The following is a 27,931-nucleotide window of genomic DNA, read 5'->3' as shown; positions in this document are numbered from 1 at the left end:
GGTACAGTACACCACTTAAAATGAGTCTGCACCAGCTGTTTATTGGCTCAGTTTGACAGTGACTTATGGTTCCAGTTCCCTACAATAGTATACATTTACATGTTATTATTTAATGTTAGTGTCAGTCTTATACACAGAATATGCATACCATTTAAAATGCAATAAAAAATAATACAATATGAGGACAAATGTACAAGCAATAACATTTAACTATATGTAACGGTTTTTACTAGCCCACCCAATCTCACATTGGCCCCTGTGGTCTACTAGCCCCATTACATGTCTGTATGTCGTGTGGTGCACCTGCTGGCTTACAGGACTCCTGAGTCTCCCGCTTGGTTGATATGGGGATATCAGCATGACAGGCATCTGAGGTAGTGTGGATTGAGTCCTACTCACATCTGATGCAGCGCCTCCACCTCATCAGGATCTCTGTGGCCGCAGGGGGATGTGTCTGATGAGGACCTCCTCGGTGGTGCCTCCTTCTGTGTAATGATTCCACACATACACAGCAAGGGTTTGGTGAAACTGGGCATCTTTATTGACATCATAACGCAGACTACCCCTCACAGCGGTCGCCCTAGCCGCTCATCTCCATTTGTTGCCTCCCTCTCAGAAGTTCCTTCAGCCTCATAAGAGTGGGATCACCTCTCCCTTTAAGGGAGATCACCCCCTGTGTCAGATCCCTGAACACAGAGTAGGGTATGCTATCAGTTGAATCTGACAGCTTAACTGCTGCAGACACTCCTTTAACCTTGCATTCTACTATACTACTGATTAACCATCTTTTGAACTTGATCTCCTGGATTCAACAACCTAACTTTAGGCAGTTCTGTGTCTTATATAGACTCAGAAAACAGCCACACCTCTGGTGTCACTAATAGTGGACACAGAGCATGTTACCACTCCCCTTGTGTACATATGACACCTCACCAGGGTGTGAGGGCAAACCTCCATGATTGATGCTGGCAATCCTGCATACTTACTAGGTTTTACTGCCAGCATGAGAGAGAACTGTACACCATTTTTATACATGGCTACATATAAAAATATATATAATGAAACTATCCACAAATGAATTACAATTGGCTGTAAACTAGGAGACATAGGGAAATAGTAGAAGTGAATTTGTGTTATGTGATCTCAGAGCTTAGTATATGAAATAGGGGATTTCTTTGTTGACACTTTTAAAAATGTGTAAATGTTTCCTTCACTATTAAAATGAGTGAAACTAAGTCATAATGGACAGGCATAAGCCAATTTGAAGTACACACAAATCGAAGAGGAGATTGCGGGTAATATGTATTGTTGGTCAATAGAGTGTATTGTTTAAGGCGGAGGAGAATTCTTAATGAATACAGAATTGAAAGGAAAGTCAGCAGAGTGGATATTGGTGACTAGCGTCTGAAACCTAAACATGGAAAATGTTTCTCGCTACAGTATATCATTTTAAATACATTAGATTTTATCATATTAAATTAGAGTATACAGTTTTTCAAAGTAGAGTGACAGAATAAAATGGCAAATACCAGTAATGTTGTGGACAAAGAACTGGTTAGATATATAAAGTTCAAAGCCAGACTGGAGAAAGATACCCAGCATCAGTTATTGGTGAATCGCGGCATCAGAGCTACTGTATATTTCATTAAAAAAGATCAATGTTTGGTCTTTAGTTGTTCTTGCAGGCGAAAATCCACATGGGGGAGCGAAGCACAGCTGGTCCAGGAAAAAACAATCCGGGGCTAGGCAAATTAACTAAAAATATTATTTATTGTGGGTGTACAGCATGATGGCACAAGGATGTACCTCTGACGCGTTTCATGCTAAAATAGCGCTTTTCAAGGATACTCTTTGAAAAAGCGCTATTTTAGCGTGAAACGCGTCAGAGGTACATCCTAGTGCCACCATGCTATACACCCACAATAAATAAAAAATTTAGTTCGTTTGCCTAGCCCGGAATGTTTTTTTCCTGGACCGGCTGTGCTTCGCTCCCCCCACATGGATTTTCACCTGCATTGCATCTCAGCTGGACGCACGCCTTTGGGACAGCATACAAACAGTTTTCATGTGAGTAAAAATCTTATTATGATGTCATTGGAGGATTACGCTATGCTCTAAGGTTGCTGCCAGCTATACAGGGACGCGCCTAATACACTGATGTACATCTACACCGGCTTGTTCAGGCAGAATTCCCTTGACAATATTGTCAGAGGCAACCTTTCAATGAGGTCTACAATCAAGGCATACACAGATGTTTATTTCACTTACCTGTCCCAAGGTCCACTCAAGATTTGTTATTTATTATTTCAAGACCTCACACTCAGATGCACTGAACTTGGAGGACATTCCTCCCACAGCTTCTATTTAGTTGTTCTTGCAAGAGAACTATGAAACTCTTCAGAACAATAACACTACTAGTATTATCATGTCTTGTTACTTGGCAACATTCTAAACCATAAATGAAATAACATTTAAAATCAGTGCATACATTTTTAGTTTCCACACATTAAATACATTCCTGTATATTTAGATAGACAAAGACAGACAGAATACAATACTCAAAGTGGCATGAATCCATGAAAACATCACTAATTACTGCTGTTGACTGATTAAACATCAGTGTTCCTGAAGCATAATTTTTCATTAGTGAACAATTAATGATAAATCCTAAACATTATTTCATATTCATTTGTGCAACTTTGCTAAATGATAAGCCTCTACTTTACTAGTCTATTGGACACTAGAGTACAAGATATTAGCAGTTAATCCATAAAGTATTCTTTATTTCAGTAAGTATTCATTTAAAAAAAAATTGCTTATTGAAAAATGCTAAAATTAATTGAACAACAAATATTTCTCATCTCTTCTGTGACAGTTTGTTTCTTGGCTACTATAGTGTTTCATTAATGCAATTATTTTTCAAAAAACTACCTTTTACATTCGTATACTGTATATATGTGACTACATTTTAATTTTGATGCTCGGCATTTTTTAATTAGGGTTTCTGTCATACCTTTAGATGAATTTGTAAAAAAAAATATTCATTATAGAACATGGCTCAGTCATTAGGTTTTTAACTTTCTTAATTTACAAAATCATATTATGATCTCAAAATGATCTCTTTTAGTAATAAATAACTGTTTTAAATAATTGTCTATGTATTTGCAGTAGTATTTTTATTTATAAAATGTTTTACCTGGAAGTGATACATTGGGAGTTACATCTCGTTTTCAAGTATGTCCAATTAGAAGGCATTATTGCAGTTGCTGGCATGTGCCAGTGGATGCAATAGCATTTTAGTCCCGCCCCTGACATGCAGGGATGGTAAAACCTTTTTGCAGCCTGTATGTCCAGAGAACTGGCTAATGCTAGTGCTGTATGGGGAGGAGTGGTGCAGGGAACAAAGTTGCAAGGGATCTGGCCAAGGACCCGTCCGCCCAAAAAGCAGAGCCTTTCATCATTCCCTGACATCCCGGCACCGAGCCCAGTGGAGGATATCCTGTCGGCCGGGGAAACCATTGCTGAGCACTACTCGGTACACTACACACACACACACACACACACACTCTTACATCACTAACATTCAGGGACTATTTAACACCTTAAGTCATAAATCACATACTACATAGGGGGGGGGGAGTGTTAGGTTTCAGTCACAGATGACATTCCTACAATATATCCACTGTTTTTAAGTTTAACCTTGCCTGCTTTATTCAATGTACCATTGCCGGAAGAAGAGATCAGTGTATCTCGAAAGCTCGCACAAATAAAAGCATTAAGTTAGCCACAGAACGGTATCGTCTATTCATTTTTGATTATTTAAGCTCGGCTAACCCAGTACCGATACCTCTAACTCAAAAGATGGAGGATACCACATTGTACTGCACTCAAATGAAGCTAAAGGATTTACTGAAAAAACAGGCACAACTTGACAGCGATATCATCTTCCTCAGCAAATGCAAAAAGGAGCATCTGATCCCAATAGGACTCATCCTCAAAAACCCACTTGCGAACACATACAACACAAAACTCTCCCAACAACTGTGCACCAGGAACTCAGAAAGATTAAGGACTATCTGATTAGCATCTGTTACAGCAACCAAAGAAAGACGAAGGCGACAATAGGCAGCATAATGGAGACAGGAGAAATACGCGCAGACATTTGGAGAGGACTCCAAACATTCCATGAAAAACTCCTGAAGGGCCTAATTAGAAACAAGGAAAATAAACTCCATAGACTGAGGCTAAGAATGAGATACTCTGCAGCAGCCAGCACAACCACAAATAATACAAACATTGACAGTCACCAACAACAGGACTGCACTGTTAACATCTCAGACTATATACCAAATCAAGCAGAGTCCTCTGTATTATCAAAGAGTCTCACATTCTGCCCTACCAAGCCTATGGACAAGATTGAGCTGTGCTGTGACCTGGAAGAGTTCTTCAGAAGACTGCGTCTTGAGGAATTCTCCCATGACAGACACGACCAAGATCGTGCCAACACTGCAGAAAGTGGGCCGCTGCACATGAGCAGGGAGAAACAAAAATCCAACTGGATCCCAAAAACTGGGCACAACCCCAAACTGGACCGGTACATCAAAAGCTTTAGACACAGAGCCAAAACCACTATCCTGGACAAAATAAGGAAACAAACGTATAATCTGACATTAATCAAGAGGAGAGCCATAGAATCTCTAAAGGCCAACCACAATATAACAATCAAACCTGCGGACAAGGGAGGAGCAGTGGTCATAATGAACACTACAGACTACCTGCGAGAAGCACACACACAACTCTCTGATGCTAATTATTACACCAAACTGCAGGAGGATCCAACAAAAAAATACATGAGAGAACTCAACAGGATAATTAAAACACTCCCGATCCACACAAGAGAACAAATTCTGGACCTGAAACCAGCTAAACCAAAACCTGGCACATTCTACATGCTCCCTAAAATTCACAAAGAGGGTAACTCTGGGCACACTATTATCTCTGGATCTGGCACAGTGACTGAGAATATTTCTGGCTGGGTGGAAGGCATTTTAAAACCACTTGTCAGGAACACACCCAGCTATATCCAGAACACCACTGACCTGCTTAACAAACTTAATGTCATTGGTCCCCTCCCAACAGGAACACTACTAGCAAGCTTGGATGTAGAGTCACTTTACACTAACATCCCCCACAAAGATGGGATTTCAGAATGCAGATACTTTCTGGGACCGCAGGAGCCACTCACAGAGACAGTGACTAAATGCATCGAATTTATTCTGACCCATAACTACTTCACATGTGGAAATGACACATACCTCAAGACAACCGGAACCGCTATGGGCATTCAGATGGTGCCACAGTATGCCAATCTGTTCTGCGCAAAACGGGAAAGTGACTTTCTTTCCATCTGTCACTTGAAACACCTTACATACCTTCGCTACATCGATGACATCCTCCTGATTTGGACCTCTGTGAACAGGAATCCTACAGTTCCATGAGAACTTCAATACATTCCACCCGACCATCAACCACAAACTCACCCATTCCCCAGACAAAGTATACTTCCTAGACACCACCATTACTATAAACAACAACCAACTACAGACTTCTATATACCGCAAACCTACAGACAGAGCAAGATATTTGAGGGACAACAGCTTCCACCTGACACACACTAAGCATGCAACCATCTACAGTCAAGCCATACGATACAACCGGATATGCTCCGACACAGCAGACAGAGGCCAGCGGATTACAGCCTTGAGATTGGATTTCATAAATCATGGATATAACCACAGAATTATAGACCAGAAAATCCACAAAGCCACCAGAATACCAAGAAGTGATCTCCTTGAATACAGACAGAAAGAGAAAAGCGACAGGGTACTTTTGGTGGTCACATATAACCCACATCTAGAAGCCCTACGCAAGATTGCTAGGAAACTACAACCTATTCTGCAGAAAGATACAAGACTGCAACAGGTCTTTCCTGAAGCACCCTTATTATCATACAGACAACCTCATAATCTCAAGAAAATGATGGTGAGGAGTAAAGTATTCAACAGTACAACTGAATGCGGGACAAGACCATGCCATGAAGCAAGATGCAAAACCTGCGCAATGCTCCGCACAGCGGACACAATACAAATATCATACAGGAATCTGGAGTAAAAAATCAGAGGAATTTTCACCTGTTCTTCCAGCAATGTCGTGTACCTCATCATGTGCATGAAATGCCCAGGGGGCTACTACTACATAGGTGAGACGGGACATGGGCTAAACAAGAGAATGAATTTGCATCACCACAGCATCACACGCGGAAGAGGAAATAGTCCTGTCGGCGAACATTTCTTTGGCAACAAGATGAACGATCTGAAGGTGGCCATACTCAAAGGTAATCTTAGAACACCGAAAGAGAGACGGATGCATGAATACAAATTTATGCAACTGTTCGGGACACTTAGCGATGGCCTAAATCGAGACCGAAATTTTCTGAATCACTACTGACATGAGAGAATTCTCTTCCCATGAGTGCTTAAGGCCATGTCCATACATACTGTGCTATATATATATCAAATGGAAATATTCCTGTATGCTATATGCATATAGCAAATATTCCATTTGCTATATGGTTTGCTGTGGAGGGTTTTTGTCACTTTTTTTACACACCATAACTTAACTAAGTATATATATATATATATATATATATATATATATATATATATATATATACATATATATATATACAAACACAGCTGTCACTTACACATACAAATACTCTATGTAATTCCATCCCTATATACCAATAGGGACCACATAGTATCTACACACACTTTTAGTAACGCCTCTTACATTTCCACACCTACCCACACCATTGATATACACTCCCACTCCACACACATCTTTTATAAAGCGCCGTATAAACTGCGGGCTCGTTACCAATTTATATTTACATACATACGCACATACAGGCAGTCCTCGGTTATCCGACACAATGCGTTACTCAAAATGGCGTTGTAAAGCGAAACGTTGTAAAGCGAAACACGTTTTCCCATAGGAACACTGTTTAAATGAAAGGTTCCGTTCCTGAAGGCATTTTTAACACTAAAATACACCAAATATTTTATGCAGGCAATAAGATATGCAGCACACACATAAATTATATAGTGTATATACTGTGTTATATATTTAATTTAACATAATAAATAATATATTATATAGTATAATATAATATTATATAGTATAATATAATATTATATATATACGCTCTTACGACGCTTTGCAACGTTGTTTATGTGAATGTGTATATATATACACACATACACAACGTTGCAAAGCGTCTTAAGAGCGTTGGATAAGCCATTTTGGCGTTGTAAAAATGAATATAGGTATGCATTGCATAGCGTTGGATAAGCCATTCGTTGTAAAGCGAAGCGTTGTAAAACGAGGACTGCCTGTACACACATACTCTTACATCACTAACATTCAGGGACTATTTAACACCTCAAGTCATAAATCGCATACTACACAGGGGTGGGGGGGGGAGTTGTTAGGTTTCAGTCACAGATAACATTGCTACAGTATATGCACTGTTTTTAACTTTAACCTTGCCTGCTTTATTCAATGTACCATTGCCGGAAGAAGAGATCAGTGTATCTCGAAAGCTCTCACAAATAAAAGCATTTCGTTAGCCATTTCGTCCTTTCATTTTTGATTTTTATTTATATATATATGTAACGGGTATTCCCCCACCCAATCGCATATAGGGTCTCCTAGGGGAAATGCTACTCTGGTTACAAGGCATAATAGTGTGGCACACCTGCTGGCTTACAGGACTCCTGAGTCTCCCGCTTGATGGTATTATGGGGAAGGTCAGGACAGGCTTCTGGGGACATACCCAGTACGTACTCACGGTGACAGTGCCTCCATCTATTGCAGGCCCCAGGATATGGGGTGGAATCCCTGGAATAGAACGTTCCACTCAGGGATGAGAGATTCCAGTCTCACAACTGCTTCTTTATAATCAGGAACACTTTATTTCCTCTGCAGCACACTGTACAGCATACATAGTCACTGCAGTACTTCTCAGGAGTTCTCCCTCAGGATGAACTTGGCCTTTCACTCCCAGTCAGGGCCCTGGAAGCAGGCCTAGCTCTTCCACTACCCCCTATCAGAGTAGTGGGAACAGTCTACCAGCCTCTCCCAGAGGGAGGGCCTCAAGCCTGCCAGGTCCCTGACAGCTCGGTTAGGTAAGACTCAGCTTCTCTCAGGGTAGGAGCAACTGACTCACTACAGGAAATGCAGATCATTAAGACAGATACAACAAGACACCCCCCTGTCCCTTATTCGACTCAGGCCTGACTGCACTGCTTTCTCTACCTCACTGATCTGCCATGAGTGTGGAGAACCCATCTTAACTCCTGGCAAACCTGCCCTTACCAGGGATTATTGCACAGAAGGAGGACAGAATAATAGCTCAAACCTACCAGGGCTATACTCTCCCTTTGGTGGAATCCAATGGTCCCCACTTGGACCTAAATTTGTGGGTACATCCTGCAGGCGAACAACCTGTACAAAACAAAATAACATGACATATTATTCACCATAATACAGTGTTATTACATTTGCAGGTTATACCCCATCCTTAGATGGTGACACAAAAGAACTAGGATTACTCCCAACGTGGAGAATCCGCTACTAACAGTAATACCTGGGATCAGGTTCCTTTACTACCCTCAGGATATGTATTCACTTGTACTAGCTATACCCTTTTAGGGTGGCCTGCGCACAGCATGGTCCACTGGGTTTGGAGCAGAAGTACCATAACACTCTGGGTGGCATACTGGACACCTACAATCATCCCATAATTTAGACATGGGTGCTAATGGTCAGAGAGGATCATGCCCATACACTTTCTCAATGCATCTCCTGGAGATGTAAGGCACCCGTTCTTCATAATACAAATTCTCTAGGGAGCTATTAGTATCCCAATTTTCCTCGTCTGATCTTTCCTCATCATCAGAACTATATCCCCTGTCCTCATCAGTGGAACCCATTTCAAACTCAATCCCCCCCTCTACTGAGTGGTGAAAATAAAGTAATGACTTTTGGTGATTTCTGACAACTCTGTCAGACACTGGAGGCACATAGGGTTTTACCCGAGCAACAGGCACAATATGAACAACATCATTACCCAAATCCCCAGAGTCCTGAACCAAACCTACCCAGTCCTTGTAATCAGTGAATGGCTTGGGGACCCCCTGTTCACCCAGTGACCCGTGGTGACTGTATCTGGAATCCGAACCAGATGGGACAGGGACAGGGGCAATGGCAGGGGTAATGGGGCCAGAGACTGTGGCATAGGAAGCAACAGTGTCCGGGGCAAAGTCCTTGGCTTCAGCAAGGCCATGGCCTACCGCAGGGGACGTTGGCTGCTTGGACGCAGCCACGACAGGCCAGCGTTTCCCTCGGTCTACCACCCTGTAAATGTAGTGGTCCATTTCTCGCCTGGAGAGGGCGCTACTCACCGGAGCAGTCACAGAACAGTCCCAGTCCGCTCCGGAGGTCGCCTTGTAAGTGACGTCATCCTCTCGCGAGGTCGCGTCATCTTGTGTCAGGTCCCGCACAGGAAGTACATCATCCGCAAGACGGGGTACGGGGAGCTCGACGCTGTCCTTCATGTGGAAGTAGGCGCTGGGATGAGCCTCGTCTCCGGACTCCTCCGACACACTGGGAGTCACCACGGCCATGGGACTGCTACGCAGCTCCGGGCGCACCAGCGCCTGCTGTCGGGAGACATCTGGGCTCACCTGCTCCACATCACAGGTAAGTGGCTCTCTTCTTGTAGCACCGCTGTAGGGGTCCGCCCGCTGAACTGCTATCACGCTTGTTGTCCGACGAGGCAGGTAGGGACATCTCCGCAGGGGAATGACATTGGGGCATCTCGCAGTCACTGGCGGCAATTGGCACGAAGCGGTCCCGCCTCTGCGCCACCAGGGATAGCGATCCCCATCCTCCCTGGGCAGTCACTGTCTCTTTCTTGGGTTCCACCATCGTGAGTTCCGCTTCTGGAACCGAAGTGCATGGACCTCCTGGAACGTTTGTTGGGGCGCACGGGCCCTCCGCAAGGGTATCATCGACATGGCCAATATCGCATAGCATAACCGCTGGGTCATCAGGCTTTGCTCACACCACAGGACCCGCTCTGGCCTCGTCAGGTTCGATCACCTCACCCGGTAGCATTTGGGTTGCGGTCTCTGGAACCGGCTCGGGCCTTGTCTCAGTCGCCGGGGCTTGGTAAACCCCAATGGTAGGCATTAGCGGGCTAGACATAAGATGACTTGCCCCATTCACAAAGAAAATAGCCCACCAAACAAGGTCTTCTCCCAGGCATGCACAGTCAGGGCCCAAACACCGCAAGCTGGTGATCCCATCAGTGAGTACATCTAGGAAACCTTCTGGCAGCGAGTAATAGGCAAAGTCCATATCGCCTGCTCTTACTTTATGTATACACGGGCACAAAAGAAAGGGGTAACCCACTACTCTGGCCCGCCATGTTCCATCAGTCTGAGGTTGCGGCAGCTCGCATCCAGCTTCTCCTTCAGTTTGGGTAAAGCTCTGGGATTGTCTCTCATTGTGCCCCCTCCCTCTGGTGGAGATTAGAGGAGGGTGACTGGGTGTTACCTCATGATGTGGACTCTTCGCTGAGCCAGTCACAGGGCAGGGGGCCGTGGCTCCTGCTTTCGCGCCACTTCCTGCACATAGGCGGGGCTCTAGCTTTCACGCCAGACTTGGCCAAATCTCTGCAAATACTCTGCTCACAGTCTTTTTGCACGCAGCACGTGCGCCATCCAAACTCGGCAGGAACCGCCATTTTAGCTTCTTCGCACCACGCGGTGCACTATCGCATATAGCAGCCGCCATCTTAGGTGAACCCACAATTTTCACTGTAGCGCAACCCTCACTGTTTGGCAGGGAACTCGCTCTCTTGTGAACACTGCAATACATGTAGCCTCTGGCAAGTGGTAAACTCGGCATACCCCAGGCTAAGCAAAACTCTTTCTTTGTATACTGCACACGATGACAGTCCATACACGTGCTCTGCGGTTCATAGTCTGGCTACTGGCTAGTAGTACTCTGGGCTCTTCCCTGTGCAGTATTCGTGTCTCCCCCTCTTGGCTGCCAGTATCGTGGATCCTATCCAGGGGTCCCTCTTAACTGCATTAACCAGGCCACCCCCTAGGCATCCTGACTACCCGCCTCAGGTTTGACTAGAACAACAATAGCCTTGTCTCCAGACCTATTCACCCTCTAGGGCAGTCTAGGGCGTGCTTTGCGAGGTTTTTTGTTCTCCTGACTACCCCTAGACTTCCCCCTTTCAGCAGCACTTGTTCTGGTAGCATACTTTCAATCTTTCTGTTTTGCATCACTGAAAGCCTGTCCTGATTATCTCCGCAGTGCCACCAATTGTAACGGGTATTCCCCCACCCAATCGCAAATAGGGTCTCCTAGGGAAAATGCTACTCTGGTTACAAGGCATAATAGTGTGACGCACCTGCTGGCTTACAGGACTCCTGAGTCTCCCGCTTGATGGTATTATGGGGAAGGTCAGGACAGGCTTCTGGGGACATACCCAGTACGTACTCACGGTGACAGTGCCTCCATCTATTGCAGGCCCCAGGATATGGGGTGGAATCCCTGGAATAGAACGTCCCACTCAGGGATGAGAGATTCCAGTCTCACAACCGCTTCTTTATAATCAGGAACACTTTATTTCCTCTGCAGCACACTGTACAGCATACACAGTCACAGCAGTACTTCTCAGGAGTTCTCCCTCAGGATGACCCTGGCCATTCACTTCCAGTCAGGGCCCTGGAAGCAGGCCTAGCTCTTCCACTACCCCCTATCAGAGTAGTGGGAACAGTCTACCAGCCTCTCCCAGAGGGAGGGCCTCAAGCCTGCCAGGTCCCTGACAGCTCGGTTAGGTAAGACTCAGCTCCTCTCAGGGTAGGAGCAACTGACTCAATACAGGAAATGCAGATCATTAAGACAGATACAACAAGACACCCCCCTGTCCCTTATTCGACTCAGGCCTGACTGCACTGCTTTCTCTGCCTCACTGATCTGCCATGAGTGTGGAGAACCCATCTTAACTCCTGGCAAACCTGCCCTTACCAGGGATTATTGCACAGAAGGAGGACAGAATAATAGCCCAAACCTACCAGGGCTATATATATATATATATATATATATATATATATATATATATATATATATATATATATATATATATACCTAAAAATCTCATCTAGAGCCCCCTGAACAGATACATGTGAACACACTGATGATATCCTGGTGAATAAGTTGATTTTAATATGAAAGTAAGTTAGTTTAAATATGCAAATAGACTTTCTGTATATGCGAGGGTGCTCACAGGTATAGATACATATTTTGAGAGGTATATAAGTCAATGGGAACTCTATTATATTAGTCTCTCTCCATCTTTTGGGGCTAAAAAGGTCACACACATTTTTATGGAAATGTTCAAAATGTTGTAAAGTTTGAACAAAACATAGGCGATGTACTGTAAGTTTATTGAAGTTTGCACTCCTCTGCTGAATACGGAGTCCTTATTCTTACTACTTTTTGACACGTACATCCTGGAGACAGCCCTTCTAATGCTTTCTTTTAAGCACTTTTAAATATGATAATATGGACTTTGCTGCATATGGGCTGTTCATTACTGTAGATTTACTCTAGTAATCATATATTGGGTAACACCTTGAAGGCAATGTCCCTTTCTTGTGACATAACTATTACTTTCCTCTGAACAGTTTGATAGCATCCACTGCAAGTGTTGCATTGATTTCCTGTAGTGTGTGAGTCACACTGTTCACTGTACAGATTATCTAGAAAGCACTTGTAACTAGGCCATTACATACACTAAAAGTCAATTAAAATTCTAATGTTTACCTGCAGTAAATACAATGAAAACCTCCAAAGCCCTATAGAATTTTATAAATTATATATCCATAAATAATTATTTTTACTACAAGTAATAACAAGAACAAGTAATAAAACAAGACCTAGTGAATGCTCACCTTGCCGACGATATGTGTATTTGTTTGAAACCAATTATTTCATGTTAAAAAGTGTACTGCCGTCTCTACTGTTTTTTTTACCAATTAGCCAGAAAGTAGAGATTCTTAAAAGTTTAAAACATATATTAACCATTGTATGGTTTTTCCGTTGTGCTCTGTTTTTTTTCCAACATTGTATTTTTCTCTATGGATTATTCTCCTGTTCTCTTGCTTATGTCTATATGAATATGATTTTTTCGCTAAACTCTAGGGGCAGTTTGTTCCAGGACATATGAGAGTTGTCTGCCACTGGCTGCATTATCCCCTGTTACAGATATACATATAGCCCAACATACAGTAGGAGCAGTGAAAATTTAAGGCCTTACTTTTATCTCATAAGTACTCTTACCCTTATGGGTCTCTCCTAAGGCTGCGCTTATAGTGCCGGCTACGCGACCGTCGCGTCAAAACAAATGCATTGTCACCATCGTCGGCGCTTATAGTGCACGCGACGGCGACAAAGCAACGGAGCAACAGTGCTACCGAAAATCTGGAAGTCACTGATATATGATTTTTTTCGGCGACTGTCTCCCATTGTGGCCAATCAGGAGCTTCTCCTTTCCCTTTGCCCTCTCCCTTTTCTGACGTTACTGGCCTTGTAGCCAGCGACATCGCCTAAACTTTAAATACAACTTTTGCAATCACGACAGTGGGCCTCATGCAGTAAGCGCCGATAAGGCTTTTATCGGCATTTTCCCGCCAAAATTGGATTTGAGATTCAGTAAGCGCCGATAAGTGCTCAAAATCTGCATTTTTTCTTCCCGATAAACATTTATCGGCATGCGGCTGCCGATAACTCACTTATCGGCACTTATCGGCACTTTTTGAAATCGGCTGTATTCTAGTAGCCCCGGAGCTTATCGGTGCTGATCGGCACTCAAAAATGGAGATTTCATCGGGCAATTGGTCCCGCCAACTAAAGTTGGCAAGTTGGAGGGGAGAAGGATCGGCAAGGTTGCCGGGACGGCACTTAGAAAAAATAGCTCATGTCTACATCAATGGAGTCAATGGAGCGGGGACTTATAACATTATAGGAGTGTTTACGTTCTATTGCTCATAATAAAAATGTGCTTGGCATTACAGTGTCGATGTCAATCACTTCATCGTGTCAACGCTTACGTTTATTATTGGCACAACATTGTACTTTTCAATGTTATGTGATTTGCGTGTCACATTAGTCTTAAGGTTATGATGTGTCAAGGGAAACTCCTATAGTAAACTCTTAAAGGAAGAGGTCACATAATATGAAACATGTTACTTAAGTGTGCTTCAATTTATTATATGATGTAACAAATTTAACACATCTAACAGATCCAGCGTATACTAATCTTGGTATATATTAGAGAATGCTTTGAATGTGTAACGCATGATCAAATGTAAATGTAGCTGTTTGTTTTCATGTTTACATGTACTTTGTGACCTCCCTCTTTTGATGACGTCCGCAATTGGACATTCAATAACATTGCATGTTTACATTGTACACGATGCATTAGAATCACTTCATGCTAAGTTATACACACATCTATAATAGTTACTCATTTTTACACGATTGAAACATAATCAATAGCAAGTATCCTGATGGCATTAAATTATGCATATGCACATTAGAATTAGTTCATGTGAACATGTGACAATAACATGCCAAATTAGACATGTTGCAACGTACTTTTTCAACGTCAATGTCATGGTTGTATCCTAATGAGATGACTGACTGTTGCGTTCAGAAGTGGTACCTGCATTACACATTCCATAAATACTTGCGAATAAATTCTTGTACAAAGCTTAACGTTACATCATTGTCAAATATCATGATTGCCTGGTGAACACTCATAAATAATCCGTTTAATTCGTTCTGGATACCCGTTTGGAGTTAAGTACTTGGATATGTTAATGTAACACCTTGCACTTCATCAATTAAGAAGGTGGATGCTAACTCCTATCTAGACTTTAGCAGCAATCACTCTGCAAATTGGCTCAATAACATACCATATGGGCAATTTTTGCGGGTGAAACGAAATTGTTCAGAACCTAAGGATTTCAATGAACAATCTAACATTTTACGACAGCGCTTTATAGAGAAAGGTTATGATAAAGATCTAATACAGAAATCCTTTATCAAAAGTGAAAATAGACCCAGAAACACATTACTAGCACCGCAAAGAAAAGTGAGATCCGATAGTAATGACACAACACCTATGTTTATAACAGACTTTTGTAAACAGGAATCCAAAATTAGACACTTGGTGAATAAACATTGGGAGGTCTTACAAATGGATCCCATTTTAGGTAAAACAACTTAAGGATTAAACCAAAGGTTATTTTTAGGAAGGCACAAAATTTGAAAAATATTTTGGCCCCTAGTTTTTTAAAGGGATCTAAAGCTTTAAAGCAAACACACTTTTTGACTAAACCTTTGGGTAATTTCAAATGTGGGAAATGCGTAATGTGCCAATACATGTCCACTGAGAAGGTCTTTGTGAATCAACAAACAGGGTCAGAATATAAAATTAAAGATTTTATTACATGCCAAACAAATTTTATAGTTTACATTATCACATGTCCATGCAACAAATGTTACGTTGGAAAAACTATAAGACCACTTAAAGTGCGAATTGGCGAACATGTTAACGGTTTTAGAAACGCCAAACGTAATGTGGAAAATGGCAAAAAAGTACACAATTTGTCCCTGCACTTCTTACATTACCACAATGGGTTACCTGAAGGTCTAAGGTTTAGAGGTTTAGAGATAGTCCAAAAAGACATTAGAAAAGGGAATAGAGATCTTAAGTTACTCCAACGCGAACAATTTTGGATATACACACTTAAAAGTAAAATGCCTGATGGTCTGAATGAAATGATAGAGTTAAATCCCTTCCTGAGATAGCTATATGGATTCTAATTTTATAACAAGTAAAATAAGGGTTTTAAATTGAACAGTTTTTAAATTCTAGTTGGTACTTTTTAATTAATTTCTAATAGGTGAAAGAGGATATAGATATTTTATATATAAACTGTAAAATAAAACTTCTTAAGTGATCTGCAACTAGATTAAGTTTTATTAGAGTAGGCAATTCCAATATGCTGACTAGCAGATGAATGATCTAAGGATCTAAGTACAAGTTAGGGAGTATTTTAAGGAATTTTTACAGTAATTTGAAAGTATGTTTTAGGGGGAAAGGTTTTAAATTTAATGTATAAGATAATAGTGAATTGTTTTTATGTATGTCATGTTGAGAGTATTTGTCTAATCACAGGATCATTAATTATTCATTGTAACAAGTATGCACAAGTGTAAGAGATTTAGCACGATTAGGGGAGTGGTGGCCTATATAAGGCAGCCCCCTGAGATGTATACTACCTCCTGACGAAGCGCAAGATCGCGCGAAACGCGTTGAGGGGTTGCATAGAATATAGGGTACACACTCGGTCTTGGAGAGTGGTACCTGTAGCCTACAGGGGTTCATTTCTAATATCCAGCCAGAGCCAGCACTTCCCGAATAGCGATCTCACGAGAGAGCCCAGCATTGGACTTCCACTTCCGGGTTGTAGCAGGGCAGCGACTCGCAGTAGGGCACTACCGAGGGAGGCAGTGTTAGTGAGGACAGGCTTGGGAACCCCATGGGCGATGCAGCTATACTGATTGTAAGTTTTTAAAAGTTATTTTACCCATTAAAGTGATTTTGTCTAACACCACCATTTTCTCTCTGCGCTCCAACTTTTTTGTTATTCACTTCATCAAGTCACCTGACATCATCACATAGGTATTTAAAGGAGGCCAATTACCTGCGCATTGACAGCTACAGACCTGAAAATGATGCAAATGTTTATGAGACGGAAGAAGATTCTATTGGAGGAGAGGCTTGCTGATGGAGAGGATGTCACAGGCCAAGGAAGGGACAGAAACAGGGACAGAGACAGGGACAGAGACAGGGACGCGGAGAGGGAGAGGTCGAGGGAGAGGGCAAGGAGATGAGCGGAGAAGAGAGAGGAGAGAAGTTGTGCCTCGTCCTAGTTTGTACAGGGAGAGAACCATGTTAGATGGGATGAGTGAGGAGATTATAAGTCGCTATCGTTTGAGTTCTGCAGCAATCTTAGCTCTTTATGAAGATTTAGATTTTGTGACAGCCAGAGGTCGTGCAGTCCCAGGGCTTGTTAAAATGCTGTGCTCATTACATTATCTTGCTTCCGCGTCATTCCAGACAACTGTGGGCATAGTGGGTGGGGTCTCGCAATCTACATTCTCGCGGGCCTTTACCCAGTTTCTCTATGCACTCAATAGACGCGCTAGGAATTATATTCATTTTCCTACAGAGGCGACAGAGTGGCTGGAAGTCAGGAATGGCTTTTATACCATAGCCGGGATACCATGTGTGGTGGGTGCAATACATTGCACCCATGTTGGTTTGATCCCGCCTAGTCAGAGTGAGCATGCTTACCGCAACTGTAAGCACTACCATTCACTGAATGTACAGGTGGTATGCGATGCCACGATGAAGATTATGCATGTGGTAGCCAAATTCCCTGGTTCCAGTCACGATTCCTCTATCCTGAGAAACTCATCAGTTTTCCATGCTTTCGAAGAAGGCTATTTTGGACCTGGTTGGCTGGTGGGTGAGTACATATTATGATGTGTTAACAAACAACTCTAGTTTTTCTATGAACTGTTGAATGTAATAATGTTAACACAAATTGTATCATATTTGTGCACAATGGATTATAGGTGACTCAGGATACGGAATTAGGCCGTGGCTGTTGACCCCGGTGGCAAACCCTCAATGTGAAGCAGAGGAAAGGTATAACGTGGCACATATATCTACACGATCCGTCATAGAGAGAACATTTGGGCTTCTCAAGACACGATTTAGGTGTTTAGATAGAACTGGTGGGGCACTTCAATATAAATGTCAGATATTATAATTGCATGTTGCATTTTGCACAATCTGGCACTCCGCAATAATTTAGAAACCGAAATGCGTCAGGCCTTGGAGGAGGAGCATCCCGTACATTTACCAGCTGACATTGAGCAAACAGCCAGTAGTGTGGAGACACGTCTGAATGTCATAAACACCTATTTTTCATGTCAGCAAATACATATATGTTCATAGTACTACATAGATGTATTAATTCATTGTAATGATAAATACATGTGTCCAAATACCATTCACTTAGGAAACAGATCAATATGGTTCTCACACCTTTCTCTTCTTTGCTGTGTGGACAATTGCATGTGGCACCGGTATGTCATTCATCAACAGGTTGTATTATACTTCTTACCACTAAAAGGTGTTGTGTGTACGTGAGGAAATAATGTGTACTAAATCTATATTTTCTGTACATGCTATTATTGGTTATGCATACACAATAAACCTACTATGTCGATAGCCAATAGCTAGTGCAGTATGGTTACATACAATTTTTCTTTTGGAGTGTGACATGTGTGTCACAATGATGTGTAGACTATTGTGTATTTAAGATCATATTTGACGTATTATAGATAATGTTTCATATCACATACAAAATTGTCACTTCTGTGTGTTGCTTACCTTAATGAACATGTCATGACAATGATTTATATTCATTCATGTTTTCTTTTTCAAGGTATATCACTCCAAGGACTGCTCATGGTATGTATTTTAATTCACATCTGTCATAAGACGTGCTAACCTCGATACAGATATACAGTAGTTACAGGATGTATAAACATAACGTAATGAAAAAGATGTGACAATTGAAACATGTCGTTTCTGTATTGTGTCCGTGCGTTTATCTACACTTGGTGGTTATTGTGCATTGTGTTTTCAAATCATTACGTACATTACATAACATGTAATTTTGGCAACCTAACAACATACATTCATGCACATGAGCGCTGTTAACACTCAATGCATGTTTGTATGAAAAGACCCAAATGTGTTAAACATCATTAACATTGCAATGTATGTGGTTAGTTCTTCTCTCACTTCATCTTCATGTTGATTACTACATTGTCACATGTGTATGTATAAGTCAAAGATGTGTGTTGATTTGACGTTCATCTAACATTTGTCAAAATGTTAACACCATTCCAAAGTATAGTTCTTTGTATTCTCTACTTTTCCTAAATCATTCAACACAATGACAATGTAGTTAATCAAAGTTTTATTTCATTCACGTTAGTTATTCATAATGATCATGATCCTTTATAACTACTGTCAACATATGAACATAAATGAAGTGGACATTTGCATACACACACATTTCAGCAACATAGTGTGTGTGTGTGTTGTATTTTTTGTATGATGCATGTATTTCTAACAGAAATAATATAAACCAACATAATAATGTTGCTTTTATCATCGGCCTCTCTTAGCTATGTATGTGTTGAACGTTTACTAATAACACTAAACTATAGTTACTCGTGTGAATTAAATGTACACACAAATGTTCATGGTTTATTGATCTGTACCTAACATTCATTAGCTCATGCATGTTAGGTTACCACTACAATTTAGGTGATAATATAACATTCACACGACTAAACTGTTTCTATCACCTCCCTATTGTTATTGTGTACATTCAGATACAATGTCTACGAGTTGTTATGTAGCATTTACATTCTTTGACAAGTCACACGTGAGATTATAATATATAGTAGATTAATGTGTTTGCTGAGTGATAATGTTGGTTGCATATATCACATGGCAATACATATAATGTTAGTAGAAAAGAACAAAATATCAATATAAGTTCTAACTTCAGTGCTTAGCAACATCATTATGATAATTAAGTGCATAGTAAATATTTGCACAATAGGATAACATTATGTAGTGATTGTTAATCTGCGCACCAATCATTGAAAGCATTGTTACATATTTATTATAATAGTTGTTCGCTAGTCGTCACAATCATCTAATATAACGATTGGTCCATCTGAAATCATACATTGGTCCCATGTATTCATCCTCGACATCTGTGAAATACAGCAAACACATGATGTTCAAAGATGGCACATTTATCTATGTCTCAGTATGACAACGCTTAACACATCTCTATATGATTGTGGATATTCACGCATAAGTTACGTATATGTTTAAACTGCAAGGATAAAACTACAGATACAGAACTGTCTCATTTTTCAAATGGCGTTGCTGGCATTACTACTGATATGTTTGTTCCGGTGCCTGAATACATAATAATGTGCGCACAACGTCTGTTGCGCGTGCACGTCACGAATGTGTGGACTAAGTCTTAGCGCATGCGCAAAACGATGTGTATGCTGTGCATTCAATACATGTCCCTCCATGGTGCTGCTAGCATTACGCATATCATGGCTGAAAGTCATGATATGGAAGCGAAACAAATTCACTTCAACACACGTACATATCTAAACTTTGTAAACGGACGTGTGCCCCCGACAAAAACGGACGATCAGCCAATGAGCGAACAAAATACGTGTGACGTCATGTTAAGACACCGTGAAATGCACGCAAACACCCCTCCCACCGACGCGTGAGCATGACACACTGCACTGACCGTAACAATAAGCTACGGGCACAGCCAATACTGTTTCATGCGCGCATGATGGTTGGGGGTGGGGCTTGCATCGGTAACCTTTTTAAGGACGCCTTGGGACATGACCAGGTTCCCACGTCATATGTGGGCGACACTTTGTTTTTATATGTTGAATGCTAAACAATGAGGTGTGTGTGTTACAGTTAGTGTAACATGTTCAAATGATACTTTAAAAGCGATAATCATCTATGATTTAGGACTCCGTCACCAATGTGTACTAATGGTTCGTCATGTAGTATATTGTTATAGGAAATAATGTCTTTGTGCACGCTACATGTAAGGCTGTCTGCGATGTTAAGCTGTATACACTCATTTGGCTAACAAATGGTGTATATTATTAATGTACACATATATAATTTGAGAAAAGGCATAACGAAATTTGTATTTACCATTCTTGTAGAAGTCAAAACTGATTTGGCTGCAACTGCTCGCTCCAGGAAGGCACAACAGTATCATCCATAGTTGAGGCAACTGTTGAATCCTGAATCACACACATCTCCATGAGGGTGTCATATGGATCTGCAGTGGCTTCTTCAAACAAGACGTCCGGAGGTACTACAGTTGTTGGTTGTTTTCACATCCACATTGGTATTGCCCATATAAGTTTGGATACATAGCATAGTAGTTATGTCCATCTTGCATCTGGTCTTGATGATTGGAGGGTGCAGGTATATCAGCAGACGCGACAGTTGGTGCGGCTTCAGTGTAACTGGTATTAGGCAAAAATATGCTATTTAACAGAAGATATGTTCCATGTTCCATGGTAAGTTTAAATGATGGCGCAACATTCCAGCATCCATATCGTTGATCTAGCCGATCATGGACACGCTCAAAACATTCATTTGCGGATAAAGTGAATCGTACAGAAGTTTTCAAATTTCGTTGTTTGTCAGGTTCTTGGTAGTATGGATATTTCTTTTGGATCAAGTCATAGATTTTGCCCACGGTTGCCCTTTTCTCTGGCGTTGATTCGATTGCTTCATAAATCATAAATTTGTATGATTTACGTGGATGGCTGTGCAATGTTGAAACTTCTGCCATTTCTTCTCTCTTCAAGTGTACAGTGTCTAAGTTGAACGCATACGGATGTCTGCTGAATGTGTGAATAGTTACATGTTATCTTCGCGGTTTGTTCCAAGGTTATAATACAACCTAGCAGTTAGACGCCTAGGTTTTCTCCCACAAGAAATTTGTTACAATAATTGGCTGAAATTTTTTGTGTAAGATACTCTTTTCACAGGAATCAAAACTTTACTTTCGGCTTAGGCAATCAACATGTGCAAAACAACCTGACTCTTTTAATTAGAATAACTACGTCTGTGAAATCATCTACAGTGCTATGATGAACAGATTTCTGCTTACACTTAGCTAAATTTAACCATACACACACATCTCTCTCTTTGTCTCTTTTTCTGTTTTTCTCTCTCTCTCTTTCTCTCTCTCTTTGACTGTCTCTGTTTGTCTCTCTTGATATATACATAGATATATATATCTATATATATATATATAATTAGATAAATATATATGTTGATATATATTTATATATATATATATCTCTCTATATATAATTAACTATATATTGTGTGTGTGTGTATATATATATATATATATATATATATAGAATCCAATGCACAGCCGGCACACCATATTCAAGTAAATAAGTTTTGGTGCTTATCCCATAAAGCAATAACAGACCATACGATACCGGTTGCAACACGACATCAAGGGACAGCACGCAGGTAAGTAAATCAAAAATGTTCTATATTTGATAGAAGACACAAAAACCGACGCTGCACCACCTTGAGAAAGGTCCCACTGGGGGACCGAAACGTCGGTTTTTGTGTCTTCTATCAAATATAGAACATTTTTGATTTATTTACCTGCGTGCTGTCCCTTGATGTCGTGTTGCAACCGGTATCGTATGGTCTATATATATATATATATATATATATATATATATATATAAAATATGTATATATATGTCTATGTGTGTGTGTGTATATATAAGACATGCAAATGAACATACAGTAATATTTACCGTTGCTCTATATATATATATATATATATATATATATATATATATATATATATATATATATATATATAGAGAGAGAGAGAGAGAGAGATATATATATCTCTCTCTCTCTGTATGTATATAGCAACTGTAAATATTCCTGTATGTTCATTTGCATGTCTTAGACAGGTCTGCAACCCTGTCTTTCCCCATTGTCACCCAGCATACAGCACTTCCACTGCAGCAAGGGATTCTGGGAAATGACATGCAAATGAGCACTCAGTGCCACCTTTTGTCTCAAGCTCGTATTACACAAGCCAATCCTCAAGCCAATGCATGCTGTTTTAAACACAGCTTTTAAACAGAGGCTGGGATGAGATGCAAAGCCATTAGACCTACTCACATACATGTTTCAACCTTGATGGGTATCATCAGTGTGAGGCTGGTCTTAATGGCAAAGCAGGTTTGAGACTAGACTAGGTAATCACCACTGTCATTAAGGTTATGGTGGGTAAAAAAAGTGACAAAAACCTCCACAGTAAAGCATAAAGCAACTGTAAATATTCCTGTATGTTCATTTGCATGTCTTAGACAGGTCTGCAACCCTGTCTTTCCCCATTGTCACCCAGCATACAGCACTTCCACTGCAGCAAGGGATTCTGGGAAATGACATGCATCTCATCTTGAACAAGAGCTAAGTGAATGTCATCTTCCATTAACATGGCATGTGTGTAATAATGTTGTACCATTAATCAACTGATGATTAATACATACTCATATGTTATCAAATATGCCTTCATTCAGTCAGTGAGCATTTCTAAACATTCATGTGTACAAGGACATACTTGAATGTTATCAAGCATCTGTACATGATCATACATACACTATGCATGAAATAGTCTGCATTAAACAACACCAGGACACCAACAAATTTAGTGAATGTGATTATTTATTTATGTTTATCCTTTTGAGAGCGAGTCACAGGCCTTCTTGTTGGCTGTTGTGTTTCCTTTTCCCTCTGCCTAGTACTCTGGCCTTAACTGTAAGACTTGTACTGGCCTGTGGCAGTTCTGTGGCACTGGGTGTGGGCTGTTGCACTTCAGGGGCACTGGGTGTGGGCTGTTGCACTTCAGGGGCACTAAGTGTGGGCTGTGGCACTTCAGGGGCACTGGTTGTGGGCAGTTGCACTTCAGGGACACTGGGTGTGGGCTGTGGCACTTCAGGGACACTAAGTGTGGGCTGTGGCACTTCAGGGGCACTGGGTGTTGGCTGTGGCAGTTGTGAAACAGTTGATAAACATTGCAAGACTGATGGTGGAGCATTTTCTTGTTTTGGTGTTTTAATCTTTTTCCAAAAGCTGGTTATTAGTAATTGTTGCCCTAACTTTCTTTTGCGTGTCTCATTTGTAGGTGTCGGTTGAACAGATGTAAGCGGTTGGATGTTGACAGGGACCTGCACAGAACTGGCACCTACTGTACCGGTATCATCCAGAACTGGGGAATGAAGAACTGATGACTCAGGAGAAAAAGTAGCAGCATGTAAAGATCCATTCTCTGATGGGGTAAAGTGGAATTGTTGTTCTCTTGCTGTACTCCGCAACTGATTTGATTGGCTTTCAGTGAGAACTAGTGCTTGTAATGTCCTGTTTACATTCTGGATTTCTTTAGGAACTTGGATGATGACTTTTTGAATTTGTGACAGTTCTGATATTGACCTTTCATGCATCCTTTCATGCAGTGACAGCATCCTTTCAAGCACTGACATCATTTCTGAATGGCGACTATTTTCTTCACCCAAGATTCGTTCTTCAGAAGCTGCAATAGCTGAGTAGGTGTCACGAGCAGGAGGACTTGAATGCTGGGTTAATCCAGGAGTGTCAACATCTTCATGGTCACTTGAGTGAATTTGTCCTTGAGCGGCAACATCTGGTTCTACAAATAAAGAAAGATATTATGAACTGCCATGGAACTTTCACTTTGCTTTCACTATAATGATAGTTGTTCTCAGTGTAACACATAACATGTTTCCATAATTTATAGTTTGTGTCCAATTAAAAGATGATATTTAAAACCAGAGACATAACATAAAACACAGACAAAGCTCAGTGCACATCCAGAAAAACTTATATACGGTACAGTGCCTAAATATACATGTATAAATAACTAATAAATAAAATGGTCTTTTAGTTTAACATTTTGGCCAAATTGTTGTAAGCCCTTGAGCCAAACTTCACGGCAGACCACGTTCAAGGGTCCCTACACTAATATAAATTCTTAATAACCTGTGCATTGCCAGGAAGAATGATTTATAATAAATCTGTCAATATGAGTTGCAAAAGTTCTAAGTCTGATTGAAGCTTTTATTAACCTGTACATTACCAGGAAAAGCACTCTGTAATAGATTTGTCACAATCACACTGGGGGTTCAATTTGAGCTTGTAGGTGTTCTGTATGTTTTGTTGTTCAATTAAAAGATGATGCTTGAAGTAACAAGGATGTTTCGACTCGGTGTGAAAGAAGAATGAATTAAAGGTTGTTATAACCTAACAACTCCTAGCTGATAGTTTAAAACACACACAATACATGTTGTCAGGAAACACTACATCTTCTGTGACAATAACTGATGTGAAGTTCATTACATGTGAAAGGCATTTTTTTCCATGGCAAATTAAATTCTTCAAATGTACACATTATATGTGCTGCACCTCATACACTCACCTTCCATTCTTGATGATGACCTTGATGAGCCAGGTGATGAGACATGTTCAGTGTCAGGTGACCCAGGAGCTGCAGGAGCAACTATATAGAAGAATAACATCAGAATTTAATTGTCATGTGTACATAATTAATATGACGTATCTGTAGTGGGAGTAGTTATGGCTAAATATCAACATCACATAACGAAATGACAATGATATGGTTCGGCCAATCTCAATATTATCCATCTTAACAAATGTTCATGTGAACATAATCGGCACATTTATTTTTAACACCATACAACATACAATGTTCATGCATGAATGCGTTGTAAAATTAAGTTTTCTGCTGTACATACACTGCATATGTTGTGTAGTAATCTAACAATAATAATGTACATGACTACCATGACAGCAAAGTTAACTCTGCTTATAATTCAGTACCTAATTGTGGAAATGTGAATGAATGTTTTTAGTGATCTGTCTGAACATTTAAGAGAAGCAGGTGTAGCGCTCAATGTGGAGATGGTGGATAGGTCAGTGCAAGGGATTTTACTCAGAAATTTGAGAGAAGAAATAAAATACACGGAATCAATGTATTGAGTAAATAAACAAATATATAAACATGTATTAAAAAATGCGTATATAAAAAATGCGTATATAAAAAAATGCATATAAAAAATGCGTATATAAAAAGTATGTGATAGTATTTATATCTATAAAATTGATTGCAAAAAATGGGCAAACGCCTGGGTAAGTAGCAGTTAAAAGTTTATTACATCAAGGGTATAAAGGATAATCACACTCACATAAAGATAAAAACAGCCCAGTGTCAGCCCGATCAATCCGGTGAAGCCTTTTCCTCCAGTGGGACTCCCGCTAACGCGTCCGACAGCGGGACCGGAAGAAGTGGTCTTCCCGGATGTCAGGAGGCTGCCTGGGTCCCTCACTCAATAGGCTCCGGCAGGGAACTACGCGTTTCGCAGTGATGCTTCGTCAGGTTCCTCATTTTTTGCAATCTGGTCACCTGGGAGAGGAGCCACTCGCGTACTGCCTCCACTGAGAGGAATAGAAAGTACGACGTGACTGATTCACCACAGTCTGAAAACATTCTCTGAGGGAGGAATCTCACACAAGGTTGTGTGAGTTGTTTATATAGCATTTGCTCCTCACCCCTCTTCCTTCCCTGACCTTACCCTTTCCCTTCCCTACAACCCCAGTGCACACACTGTTGGTGTTTTATATAGATATAAATACTATCACATACTTTTTATATACGCATTTTTTATATACTCATTTTTTTATATCCGCATTTTTTATATACGCATTTTTTAATACATGTTTATATATTTGTTTATTTACTCAATACATTGATTCCATGTATTTTAATTCTTCTCTCAAATTTCTGAGTAAAATCCCTTGCGCTGACCTATACACCATCTCCACTGCCGCTATAAGAAGATTCCGGGCTTGATCTTCTCACTGGTCCAGCTGCAGAAAACAACAAGGGCAAGTATACACTTTCCCTTTCTTTTGGTTATACATTATCTTATAGGCGTTATTATCAGCCAGAATCAATAGGGAGCGCCCTAGCCTTTCCCTTGTAGCGCTCAATGTGGCTGACACTCATCAACACATGCAGTGTGTCGCTCACAGATGGTACTGGTGTGATAAGGTGGCGTATCTATAAGGTAAAAATAAGATATGACTGAACTAATGACTAATGTACGTTTTCATATATAGTGGCCTGGTGGGTGAAATTATTCAGATAATTACCATTTCAAATGAATGTGATGAACTTCTGTTCACCTTGTCAGCTTGTAACAACTGTAGTCCCTCCCCCAAGACGTGACACCACCCTGACCTTTTATTTAGTTCTACCACCTGGAAGCCGTCCCACAAGACTTGACCCTACCATGACCCTGTGATCTGGCTCTGTGCCCGACCCCACCCCCTCTGTTTACTCTATGCTGTGATTACATATGAATTGCAGCTGATTTCACACACCGGTACATGAGTGAAATAAAAATATGAAGTGAGCTACATATGAACACAATTAAATACCATATGGTACATGTTCCTATTTATGCTCACATTATACTACATGAAGTGAAAAAAGAGCTTTAATCAAACATAACGAAATGTGTTTGTGAAAATTATTTATGTTCGCCTTTGAATGCACAATATTCCATGCAAGACTTGATTAGGCAGTAATGGCCTGTTTATAGGTGTAACATAGATTATCACTAATATATATATATATATATATATATAGATAGATAGATAGATAGATAGATAGATAGATAGATAGATAGATAGATAGATAGATCTATATGTCTATATAGATAGATAGATATAGATAGATATATCTATATAGATAGATAGATCTATCTATAATATGTATATATGTATATATGTATCGACACATACATGAAAAGGTGAATTATGCATTTGTGTGCACAGACACAGTATAACGAAGTTATACATTACTGTGACAAAGAATGAGTGCGGGTGTGCTTTGTGGTTATGCAT

The 27,931-nt window shown here is 40.6% G+C and overlaps 2 protein-coding genes across 2 annotated transcripts in view; both read right to left on the bottom strand.

Moving 5' to 3' along the window:
- Window positions 1–27,931, bottom strand: part of DOK6 (docking protein 6) — a 521,007-nt gene that overhangs the window by 450,628 nt on the left and 42,448 nt on the right. The window lies entirely within an intron of this gene.
- On the bottom strand, window positions 23,241–25,890 carry LOC142488597 (uncharacterized). Its single transcript, XM_075589046.1, has 2 exons — window positions 25,422–25,890; window positions 23,241–24,635 (listed from the first exon to the last, which is right to left on the bottom strand). Exons 1-2 carry the CDS (start codon window positions 25,519–25,521, stop codon window positions 23,683–23,685), a joined length of 1,053 nt encoding a protein of 350 aa, XP_075445161.1. The 5' UTR covers window positions 25,522–25,890; the 3' UTR covers window positions 23,241–23,682.

The sequence above is a fragment of the Ascaphus truei genome, chromosome 2 (assembly GCF_040206685.1).
Source record: "Ascaphus truei isolate aAscTru1 chromosome 2, aAscTru1.hap1, whole genome shotgun sequence".
NCBI lineage: Eukaryota > Metazoa > Chordata > Amphibia > Anura > Ascaphidae > Ascaphus > Ascaphus truei.
The sequence above is the reverse complement of the archived record's forward strand: the minus strand, read 5'-3'. Positions and strand labels throughout refer to the sequence as shown.

Coding starts and splice junctions, on each gene's coding strand:
- LOC142488597 (XM_075589046.1), bottom strand. CDS start 25,521: ATGTTATTCTTCTATATAGTTGCTCCTGCAGCTCCTGGGTCACCTGAC. Junction 24,636..25,421: donor GTCATCATCAAGAATGGAAG/GTGAGTGTATGA, acceptor CTTTATTTGTAG/AACCAGATGTTGCCGCTCAA.